Raw genomic sequence first — 12,280 nt, 5'->3', positions numbered from 1 at the left:
TTGGGGAGACGCATTCGATGGAAGTGATGCTGAAAGATGGAAATAAACATAAAAATGAGCCCTTACCCGACAGAATGGGTCCCCGATGAATATTGTGCCCCAGTCCACATTAATCAGTGAAGGTACAGTGGACAATATTAGTGTTTCATTCTTGGGGCTTAACAGATAGCTCACCTTATATGCGAGTATATAGGGTAAGCAGCTAAATGTACTGCATGCTCAATTAGCAATGTATAAGAAATTACCTGGCGGGGCAATCCATTTCATTGCATTTCTGTTGCCTGTCATCGGGGCGGGTCCTTGCATCACAGAACCTGTCTTCCACTACTCTAGGTGTCTTTTCCACACATCGAACGATCTGCCGCTGAACTCCTGAGATAGCAATAAATATAATTTGCATTAAAACACCAGCAAAATTGAAAAACGTCTAAAAATATCGGGGTCCTCGCCCAAATCCAGGGACTGCCGCTGTACTCTGACGGGAGTTACAGTACAAGTGAGCCAGACATTTTGCAACTTTGCAGCTTACTGATTTAAGCTATCATTCTTTCATAGAAATGTTGTCACAGGGCACACTGGTTTGCGCTAGGGGCATTTTGCCCAGTGCACAAAGCAGCTTACCCAAGGTTTTATCCCCCTCCGCCTTATCGGGCTTTTTGCATCTGCATCATGTGCTGTGAGTATGGAGGCCGGGGTTTTCCAGGCAGCAGCAGAAAGTTGCTGGTGCAGCTTCCAAAATGGTGGCTGTATTTCCTACTGCGGGTAAACTTTGAAACTGGCCACTTTCTGCTGTGTATTCTGATAAGCTGAGACAGGAGTCTGCTTCTGCCCAGGTGGCAGGGATGGCAGCCGATGTCAAGCAAAGTCTTTCGAATGATAGAGTCCAGCAGTAAAGGTGAACACAAATAAAAGATATGAATAAACATCCAAAAGAAATAAGCAATAGTGCAATGCCAGGAAACAATAAATGGCAAAACAGATCAGATCCAATCTCACCAAGAACAGGTTGGAGAAGCTGGATCTGTTTTCATTAGAGCAAAGGAGGTTGTGAGGTGATTTGATAGAGGTGTACAAGATTATGATGGGTGCGGATAGGCTAGACAGGGAAAGGCTGTTCCCACTAATTGATGGTACAAGGACTAGGGGACATAGATTTAAGGTTTTGAGCAAGAGTTACAGGGGTGTGTGAGGAAAAACCTTTTTACGCAGCGAGTGGTGATGACCTGGAATTCGCTGCCGACGGAAGTGGTGGAAGCGGAGACACTCAATGTTTTCAAGGGGAGACTGGATCGGCACTTGAGGGAAAAAAACTCGCAGGGCTACAGGGGTAGAGCGGGAATGGTACTGACTGGATGGGGTCAATTTTCATTCAGCAGTCGGGAAGGAGGTGGGACTACAACTTTCGGGTTTAAGTCCCGCCTCCATCGAGATGCAGCCAATCCACGCGATTTTAACTTGATTGACCTTGTTGAGCCCGCCCAACAGGCTCAGCAGGCCAATTAAGGGCCACCCGGCAACAGGTGATGTCACAGACTGAAATTTCATCTGTCAGGACGTGTTGGCAGATGAAATATCAGTGTTTCACAGCTGTTTGAAGCTGTCAAACACTGACAGTCTTACTTCTAACCTGAGTCCTTCTACGCAGACTCAGTTAGAACTCTCGCCGGCACTGAAAACTGAAGGCTGTAACTTTTGACAGATCGCAGCCATTCAGCTTTCAGTGCCGGCTGAATGATGGACTCCCGAAGCCTAGAGGAAGAAAGGCTGTAAAGGTAAGTACAGGTAATTTAAACTTCTTTACACACTTTAGACACACCAAACACACTTACCTCTGCACTCATGCACCCATCACTCACCTGAACACCGATATCTCGACCCCTCCAAGTCCTTCAACCCGACGGCCCACCTGCTCTAACCTGGCGTGGTTTGGAGCCGTCGCGAATCCCACACGACACCCTTCAAAATAGGGATTAGGCTACAAACTGCCTGTTACCTACCTGTTAACAGGTAGTTAATTGGCACTAATCCCTTCCCGCCTCGGGTCGGCGGGTCCCAGTGCGGGGCGGGTACCCGCCTCCTTTGAAACTTACGTGGAGGTGGGTTTTGGGCGGGATGGTGTCGGGACCCCCGAATTCGGGATTTTTGCCCCCTGTACGCCTAAAAGCCCGCCTCACGGCACACTGAAAATCAACCCCGATGGTTCTGCAGAGAACCGGCATGGACTCAATGGGCCGAATGGCCTCCTCCTGTGCCGTTATGACTCTGTGGGGGAGAAATTGGGTGAGTAGCGCCACCTGTTAGCGCCTAAAGAGGCAGCCAGTGGCTGTAGCGCCACTGGCTGCGCCTCCCGCGATATTCAGCAGGGGCGCTAATGGTGGCATTAGCCTTTTGCGCTGCGCCGCCACCGATGACGTCATCGGTGTGCGCAGCGCCCCATTCGCGCCCCGATCGCGATATTTGGTAGCAAACGCCGCTGTAGCGCTGTTCGCTACCCGCGCCCAGTTCACGGGGCCTTGCTGCGCCGGCAGAGGCGCAAGGTGGAGGTGCAGGGCGGCTGCTTTTTTGGCGGCCACCTGCCAGCACCTCCGTCCCCGGCCTCCTGGTACCCCCCCCCACCGTGGCATTGCCGGCTGTTTCCCGAGAGCCCGGCAATTCTCCTTGGTGCCGGGCTCTTTTGCCGGCACTCGCGATCGGGGCTCGCGCTGCTGCAGGCCCCTCCCCCTTAACAGTGGGAGGAAGGCCTGCAGTACCGCAGCGTGCCGTGCCGCAGCGTGTGGCGCTGCGGCACGTAGCACTGCGAAATTCACTTTCAGCGCCCTAAGAGGGACGCGGAGCGCCTCAAGCCGCGCCCCGTCTCCCTCTAGGGGCACTTCAACTGAATTTGCGGCGATCGCGGCGCAAATTCCAGCGCCCAGGCGAACTTTGCGCCGCTTGGGCGCCTCAGGCCAATTTCTAGGCCTATGACTCTTGACAGTTTTAAATTGACTTCCAGTTGCTATGTATCTGCAGGCATGTACAGTACTTTGCTCCAGATTTTGAAGTTACACAGCACTGACTTTACATCAAGCGTACAACATGTGCCCAGGTGGCAGGGGCAGCAGTCTATGTCAGGCAAAGCGTTTTGAATGATAGAGTCCATCAGTAAAGTTGAACACAAACAAACAGAATGGATAAACATCCAAAATAAATTAAGGGGAAGCTAGATAAGCACATGAGGGAGAAGGGAATAGAAGGATATGTTGATGGGGTTAGGTGAAAAGCGGTGCGAGAGGCTCGTGTGGAGCATAAACACCGGCCTGGACCAGTTGGGCCGAACAGCCTGTTTCTGTGCTGTAAATACTTTTAATAATTTGCAACTTATCAGAATTCCCATGGCAGCAAGAACACGCTACCAACATGCCGGAAATGAATGCTGCAATGAATCTTGTGTCTGGAGCAGCCGATTAAAAATCACTGGGGCAAGTGCGAATTGGGTGCACTGATTCTGAACCCAATTTTCTGATCGCGCTATGCTTGGCACACACCTGCAAAACTGACATGCAGGAGCAGAATTTCAGCCTCCTATATTTTGCAAACACTAAAGGTATAGTGTGTTCTAACAGCATTGTCTTCTAACAAACATTGTGTTGCTGCTGTGAAGATCAAAACATTTTTGAATCGTGCAAAGGATCCGAGAGTCAATGCCTTAAGGTGCATCCCCAGTGATTAACCAAAGATCTTTTATAAATATATTAAGAGTAAGAGGATAACTAAAGAAAGGGTAGGGCCTATTAGAGATCATGAGGGTAATGTGTGTGTGGTGGCGGGAGACGTCGGTAGGGTTCTTAATGAATACTTTGCATCTGTTTTCACAAAGGAGAGGAGCGAAGCAGACATTGCTATTGGGGGGGAGGAGTGTGAAATATTAGATGAAATAAACATAGTGAGAGAGGAAGTATTAAGGGATTTAGCAACTTTAAAAGTGGATAAATCCCCAGGCCCGGATGAAATGTATCCCAGGCTGTTAAGCGAAGCAAAAGAGGAAACAGCAGAGGCCCTGACCATCATTTTTCAATCCTTTCTGGTTTCAGGTGTGGTGCCGGAGGACTGCTAATATCGTACGCTTGTTTAAAAAGGGAGAAAAGGATAGACCGGGTAATTACAGGCCAGTCAGCCTAACCTCATGTGGTGGGAAAATTATTGGAAAGAATTCTGAAGGACAGGATAAATCTTCATTTAGAAAGACACGGATTAATCAAGGATAGTCAGCGTGGATTTGTTAAGGGAAGGTCGTGTCTGACAAACTTGATTGAATTTTTTGAGGAGGTAACAAGGAGGGTAGATGAGGGTAGTGCATTTGATGTAGTGTATCTGGACTTTAGCAAGGCTTTTGATAAGGTTCCATATGGCAGACTGGTCACAAAGTTAAAAGCCTATGGGATCCAGGGCAAAGTGTCAAGTTGGATTCAAAACTGGCTCAGAGGTAGGAAGCAAAGGGTAATGGTTGATGGGTGTTTTTGTGACTGGAAGGCTGTTTCCAATGGGGTTCCACAGGGCTCAGTACTAGGTATATATCAATGATCTAGACTTGAATATAGGGGGTACGATTAAGAAGTTTGCAGATGATACTAAAATTGGCTGTGTGGTTGATACTGAAGAAGGAAGCGGTAGATTGCAGGAAGATATCAGAACAGTGGCAAATGGAATTCAATCCGGAGAAGCGTGAGGTAATGCATTTGTGGAGGGCTAACAAGGAAAGGGAATACACATTAAATGGTAGGACACTGAGTAGTGTAGAGGAACAAAGGGACCTTGGAGTGCATGTCCACAGATCCCTGAAGGTAGCAGGCCAAGTAGATAAGGTGGTTAAGAAGGCATACGCAATGCTTGCCTTTATTAACCGTGGCATAGAATACAAGAGCAGGGGGGTTATGCTTCAACTGTATAAAAGACTAGTTAGGTCTCAGCTAGTGTACTGTGTGCAGTTCTGGTCACCACATTACAGGAAAGACGTAATTGCGCTTACAGAGGAGATTTACAAGGATGTTGCCAGGAGTAGAGAATCTTAGCTATGAGGAAAGACTGGATAGGCTGGGTCTGTTTTCCTTGGAACAGAGGAGGCTGAGGGGAGACCTTATTGAGGTATATAAAATTATGAGTCCATAAAGTGGGTGGAAAGGACCTATTCCCTTAGCAGAGGGATCAAAAACCAGGAGGCACAGATTTAAAGTAATTGGTGGAAGGTTTAGAGGGGATTTGAGGGGAAATTTCTTCACCCAGAGGGTTGTGGGGGTCTGGAACTCACTGCCTGAAAGGGTGGTAGAGGCAGGAACCCTAGCCACATTTTAAAAGCACTTGGGTGTGCACTTGGGATGTTCTAACCTGCAGGGCTACGGACCTGCAGGGCTATGGACCAAGAGCTGGGAAGTGGGATTAGGCTGGATAGCTCTTTGTTGGCAGGCGCGGACACGATGGGCCGAAATGGCCCCCTTCCATGCTGTAACTTTCTATGATTCTATTCTATGACTACATCTTGCAGCTTATGAAAATGATTCTTGATATTTATTACAAAAACCACAGGGATAGAATGTTGCTGAATCAATATTTTGCTTTGCACTGTAATTTGTACTGCACATGTTTGGGTGAGAGACATGAAAATGTTTTTATTAATTCTCAGGATGTGGGCATCGCTGGCATTTAATCCCATCCCTAGTTTCTCTTGGGATGGTAATGGTGGGCCTACTTCTTGTGCTGCTGCAGTCTGTGTGGTGAAATTGCTCTGAGAATGCTTTTGGGTACGGAGTTTCAGTTTCAGGATTTTGACCCAGTGACAATGGCAATGACAGTGACATGTCCAGTTCAGGATGGCATGTGACTTGGAGGGGAACTTGGGGATGATGGTGTTCCCATGCGCCTGTTGCCTTTTTCCTTCTAGGCGGTGGAGGTCATGGGTTTAGGAGGTGCTGCCAAAGAAGCCTTGGCGAGTTGCTGCAGTACATCCTGTAGATAGTGCACACTGTAGCAACAGTGCGCCAGTGGTGGATATTTAGTCGAGTGGATGGGGTGTTGATCAAGCGGACATAGATAAAGATTGACTGAAAACCTTCAGAAGAACCAAGCTTTTTTTGTCATGAATGTTTGTTCTAATCTAAGTTGATACTTCAAGTGCAGTACTGAGGAAATACTTCATTGGTGGAGCTGCCATCTTTCAGATGAAATTTTAAACTAAAGCCCCATCTTCTGCAATGGTGGCTCAAGTGTTAAAAGACTCAATGGAACTGTTTGAATAAGAGTAAGAAGTTCTCTCAGTGTTCTTCCCTTAACCAACACCACTAAAAGCAGAATCATTGGTCATGCTTCTCAGTACTGTTTGTGGGAAGGTTGTCCCATTTATCTACATAACAGTTACTGCATCGCAAAGTTATTCACTCCATGCAAAGTGTTTCTGAGAGATAAGGAAGTATAAGCATGCAGATCATTTTCTTTTTTTGAATGCTTTTGACGAATGGGAGGCACAGTATATTGTTCTGCCCTTTAGAGACCTAAATTCATCTGCTGCCCGTGTCCTAACTCGCACCAAGTCCCATTCACCCATCACCCCTGTGCTCACTGACCTACATTGGCTCCTTCCCAAAAAACTCTTTCCCAACTCTCTTACAACTGCACTTAAGAAATTCCAACTCTCCAGACTTTGGCCCTCGATTCACCATGACATTTCTGCAGCTACTGATCTGCTCAACCACACTCTCACCACCACTTTTGATGTCCGAGTCCCTATTACAGCAATTGCTCTTTCTCATCCTAGTCATTCCCACGGTACAGCCCTCACCTTCACTCCCTTAAGTCCAAAGAACGCAGACGTGAACGGATATGGTGGACAACTGGTTTAGTCATTCACCGCCAGATCTGGCTGGACCACATAAAGCATTGTCGGGTCCTGCTCTCGTCTGCCAAAATTGCTCACTATTCCAGAATCATTCTGGAATGCAAAGATAAACCCTGGCTTCTTTTCTCTACTGCTAAACATCTTCTTAAACCCCTCTCCCCTGTCTGCTCCACCCTCACCTCCGACAACAAGTGTAAGGAGCTCAAGGACTTCTTTGTCTCTAAGATTGAGACCATCCGTTCAGCTTCCTCTGCCACTTCATTTCCTTCCTCTAGCCCACCGGGCCAAACTTCCTCTAAGGTTCCCTCCTGCCCTAGCCCTGAACTCACATCTTTCTCCAGTTTCTCTCCGATCTCTCCTCATGACCTCTCTGTGCTCATCTTGTCTATGAGTCCCACTTCCTGCCCGCTCAACCCTATTCCCACCAAACTTCTCAGCACCCGCCTTTCTTTTCTGCCTCCCATGTTAGCTGACATTGTTAACAGTTCTCTTTCCTCAGGTACTGTCCCCTTTCCCTCAAATCTGCTGTCATCACCCCTCCCCTCAAAAACCAGCCCCTGATCCCTCTGTCCTTGCAAACTACTGCCCCACCTCCAACTTCCCTTTCCTCTTCAAAGTCCTTGAATGTGTTGTTGCCTCCCAAATCCGTGCCCATCTTTCCCGCAACTCCATGTTTGAATCCCTCCAATCAGGTTTCTGCCCCTGCCATAGTACCGAAATAGCTCTCATCAAAGTCACAAATGACATCCTTTGTGACTGTGACAAAGGTAAACTATCCTTCCTCGTCCTTCTTGACTTGTCTGCAGTCTTTTGACACGGTTGACCGCTCCATCCTCCTCCATCACCTCTCCACCAGCATCCAGCTGGGTGGGACTGCATTCGCCTGGTTCCATTCTTATCTATCTAATTGTAGCCAGAGAATCACCAGCAATGGCTTCTCTTCCCACTCCCGCATCGTTACCTCTGGTGTCCCCCAAGGATCTATCCTTCGCCCCATCTATTTCTCATCTACATGCTGCCTCTTGGCGACATCATCCGAAAACACAGCGTCAGCTTCCACATGTACGCTGACGACACCCAGCACTACCTCACCACCACCTCTCTCGACCCCTCCATGGTCTCTAAATTGTCAGACTGCTTGTCCAACATCCAGTTGTGTCTGACAGCGCAGCCTGTGGAGCAGCAGTGAATGACAGACCGCAACCACAGGATTTCTACATTAGGCTGTGCATGCACTAAATCCTGAAGTTGCGGTCAGTTTCAAAGGCAGAATAATGACAAACACTACCGAGTCACCGTCATCCAGACCACAAATTCCAGGCCATCATAATGAGCTTGTCAACTGTTTCAGCAAGATAGGAGCGCGGCGGGCAGCGCACTTCTGGCATGGAATGAACACATGCTGTGCCACGTGCAATAACTGACTATTAGGCGCCTGTTTTACACCTGTAAAATGGGCACAGCCCAATCCCATTTCTATGCCGTACACTAAATGGGCATGTATAACTGGGACTTTCAAAAAACAACAGCTCATCTTAACCTTTTGTGCCTCATGTTTGTGCACAACAAACAATGGGAGAAAATAATATCGGATTGTTCCTAGTTCCATCCTCCAACCTTTCTGGTTCTGCTAGGCGCCAGACCCAACTTCCAAATGATCTGAAATTACCACTGAACAAAACTGATATTTTTTTCTTGTAAAATGCTCAGAGGCTGACACGGGTTGAAAACCAGACTGTCAAACTTAAAAACACATGGATTTGCATGTGTGCATCAAACAATCATGAATGAGTTACATTGTTATAGAACTGGGCTTGGAAAACCCAAGTCTCACTGTGGTCTTGTTATTCACTCAGAGGTTTCGGAAGGCAGCATCCAAGCATTGCATTTCTGTCAGATCTTATAATGAATGCTTGTATTGTTGTGAGCTGAGACACATTTTGACGTGACTTCTCTGACACTCTTTGATATGCCTGTTGAGGCCAAGTTGCGATCATTAGGCCGAGTGTATCAGAATCTAGTACAGTAAAATGATGAAAAGAGATATGTTTGATATAGATTGTTGACTTGCTTTGTGACTTTCCAGACAAGCCTTCTGAGGATGGTTCTCAGACAGGTATTTCTCTTCACAAGATTTCAACTTTTCAGGTTTAAAAGCCGGTCAAAAAGTTAGCTGTCACAGTGTTCTACATTGCACATTATAAAAGCTATAATTTCTTTGATTTATAAGTGCATTAATTCAAATTGTCTAACTTGTGTACTCTTTAAATCCATTTATAAATAAATAAAGAACGGCAAGTCCCAATAATATGTTTAATAAGGTAACTAAACACCAAGTTCAAAGTTACTCTGGAAACTACTTACTACTGCCAATAATTATATTGCTCCACGCTAAATAAGGGAATAGATTAAGCCAGGGCCACGGGAAGGGAAATGAAGCCAAGAAGCATGTTCTGAAATCTTAGAACATTTATGCTCCCGTAAATGTTATGAAGGATCACAGGCATCCATAAAATCCCATGAAGCAGATTACCTTTCCCGGCCTAAATGGTTTACAAACTGGGAGAGTGGCTGAACACGAAAAGCAAATCTGAAATATCTTACAAATCATTTATCAGTTTTTGCAAGGCCATATGTCTTACATGTGCGATAAGCGATAGATATAATAAACTAGGTCAAGTGTTTATGGTGATAGAATCAATCTGATTCTGATGATGCCATAAATTGCAAGTGTAGTGCTCAAGATTTTTTTATGTGGAAAGTAGTTAAAGCCTGAGGATGATTACATGTGGCACATCTATCTAGCTGTCTGTCTATCTATTTTTCTTTTATATATTACATTTGTTACATGGTCTGAGTGTTTCTCATTATAAATACGTGCAGTACCTGTTAATCCCATAATTTGCGATATTAAATGTATCACACCAGCTTTGGCTCAGCCGTAGCACTCATAACTCTGTGCCAGAGAGTCTAACCACCTCCCCTTGACATTCAACGGCATTAGCATCGCCGAATCCCCCATCATCAACATCCCGGGGGTCACCATTGACCAGAAACTTAACTGGACCAGCCACATAAATACTGTGGCAACAAGAGCAGGTCAGAGGCTAGGTATTCTGCGGTGAGTGTCTCACCTCCTGACTCCCCAAAGCCTTTCCACCATCTACAAGGCACAAGTCAGGAGTGTGATGGAATACTCTCTGTTAAGTCCGTGAATGATTGAGACACGGACCAGCAGGAGTGAAAATAAACAAGTCTTTACTGGTGGAAATCAATAGTGAAAACTAACAAACAGAGGCTCTCTAGCGCCTTTTATACAGGGGTGGTCACTGCCGGTACTGCAGTCTGAGACCAGTTATTCTCTTAAAGGTACATACACAACAATTCCTCCCCTTTTAGATAAACAGTACATAACATTCATTTAACAACTAAATGATAACGAATTACAATCACAATTACTGTTGCTAGCTACATTGGTTAAGTTTAAGTAATTATAAGTTCAGTCTTTGAGGAGGCTTCCTGATTCTGTCTGGATAACGCCTCTTTGGGGTATCAGGTTCTTCTGGCAATGTTGCGTCGGGATCAATGTCTTTGTTTGGTTCATCTGCTTCCAATATTACCGGTTCTGCGGTAGCTGCAATTGGAACGTCAATTTCATTACCAGGTGTATCAGATCGTGGTGTGGAGTTGACGTTTTCCAGTGACTCTAGAATCTGGTCAGCATGGCGTCTTACAATGCTCTCCCCAACGTCCACGGTATACATGAGAGGTCCTTGTCGTGTACAAATCGTTCCTGGCTGCCATTTCTCAGTGCGGTAGTCCCGGGCCAAAACTGGTTGACCTATCTTAAAACTCCTGGTCGGCCTTTCATTCATATTCTGAAACTGCCTGTTCTCCACATCTCTTCGGACGTTTGGCTTAACCAAATCCAAGCGGCATCGCAGTCTTCGATTGAAGAACATCATGGCTGGAGTTTGGTTGGTAACCGCATGTGTCGCATTCCGGTAGGCAAACAAGAAGTTGTCCACCTTGTGTTGTAGGGGTATATCTTCATTACACATTGCCTTGATAGCCTTCTTGAATGTTTGGACAAACCTCTCGGCCAATCCATTAGTGGCTGGATGATATGGGGCAGATGTGTAATGCTTAACGCCATTGTTCTTTAAGAACCTCCGGAACTCTTCAGACACAACCTGTGGTCCATTGTCAGAGCAAATCTGTTCAGGCAGCCCATTCCTGGCGAATATGGTTCGCAAAACTGTGATAGTTTTTTCCGTGGTGGTTGAGGACATTTTTATTACCTCTGGCCACTTTGAATGTGCATCCACCGCAATTAAAAACATCGAGTCCATGAAGGGACCAGCAAAATCAATGTGCACCTGTTGCCATGGAGATGAGGGCCACTCCCATGGATGCAGAGGAGCTTGTGGTGGGGCGTTTTGGACCTTCTGGCATCCTGCACAGCTCTTGGTCATCTCTTTGATTTCCCTATCGATTCCCGGCAACCACACAAATGCTCTGGCTAAGTTCTTCATTTTTACCCCACCCAGATGACCCTCATGAAGCTCATTGAGTACTCTATCCGTCAACTTAGGTAGAATTGCTACTCTGGATCCACACATCAAGGTTCCTCTGCACACTGACAGCTGTTCTCTTCTTGGCGAGAATGCTGGCAGCAGTGGTTTGCCATGTGCTGGCCATCCCTTCACCGTTAAATCATAGACCCGTGATAGTGTCGGGTCATTCCGTGTTTCCTTTTCTATGTTTGCATTCGTCACAGGGAGACATTCGACTATGGTCGAGTGGAATAACTCCATTGGATCCACTGCAAGGTCTTCTTCTTCCACCGTCGGCAACGGTAGGCGTGACAATCCATCAGCATTTCCATGCTGTTTAGTTCCTTTGTACTCGATGTCATATTGGTGTGCCCCTAGGAAAAGGGACCATCTCTGCAGCCGTTGTGCCGTCATTATCGGTACGCCCTTCTTAGTGTTGAAAATGGAGACAAGAGGTTGATGATCGGTTAGTAGAGTAAATTTTTGACCGTGTAGATAGTGATTGAACTTCTTCACCCCCCACACTAGGCTGAGGGCCTCTCTGTCAATCTGGGCGTAGTTACACTCGGCAGAGGTTAACGAGCGTGACGCAAAAGCTATCGGCCTCTCTAAACCATGAAGGAATTTATGTGACAGTACCGCCCCAATGCCGTAGGGAGACGCATCACACGCCAGCCTGATTGGCAGTGCTGGGTTGTAGTGAGCCAATACTTCCCTTGAAGTGATTAAGTCCTTACTCTTCTGAAAAGCACGCTTACAATCATCGTTCCATTTCCATGCTACCCCCGTTCGTAGCAGGGCGTTCAGTGGGTGCAGAATTGTCGACAAATTCGGCAAAAACTTATGATAGTAATTCACC

The 12,280-nt window shown here is 46.5% G+C and overlaps 1 protein-coding gene across 1 annotated transcript in view; it reads right to left on the bottom strand.

The window, feature by feature from the left end:
• LOC147123535 (A disintegrin and metalloproteinase with thrombospondin motifs 12-like) overlaps nucleotides 1-12,280 on the bottom strand; it is a 967,639-nt gene that overhangs the window by 224,417 nt on the left and 730,942 nt on the right. The window contains exon 17 of the mRNA XM_085974208.1: nucleotides 246-372. Within this exon, the coding sequence (XP_085830334.1) occupies nucleotides 246-372 (127 nt within the window). The remainder of the gene's footprint in view (nucleotides 1-245; nucleotides 373-12,280) is intronic.

The sequence above is a fragment of the Somniosus microcephalus genome, chromosome 2, assembly GCF_052327205.1.
Source record: "Somniosus microcephalus isolate GS21.2 chromosome 2, FLI_Smic_1.0, whole genome shotgun sequence".
Taxonomy (NCBI): domain Eukaryota; kingdom Metazoa; phylum Chordata; class Chondrichthyes; order Squaliformes; family Somniosidae; genus Somniosus; species Somniosus microcephalus.
The sequence above is the reverse complement of the archived record's forward strand: the minus strand, read 5'-3'. Positions and strand labels throughout refer to the sequence as shown.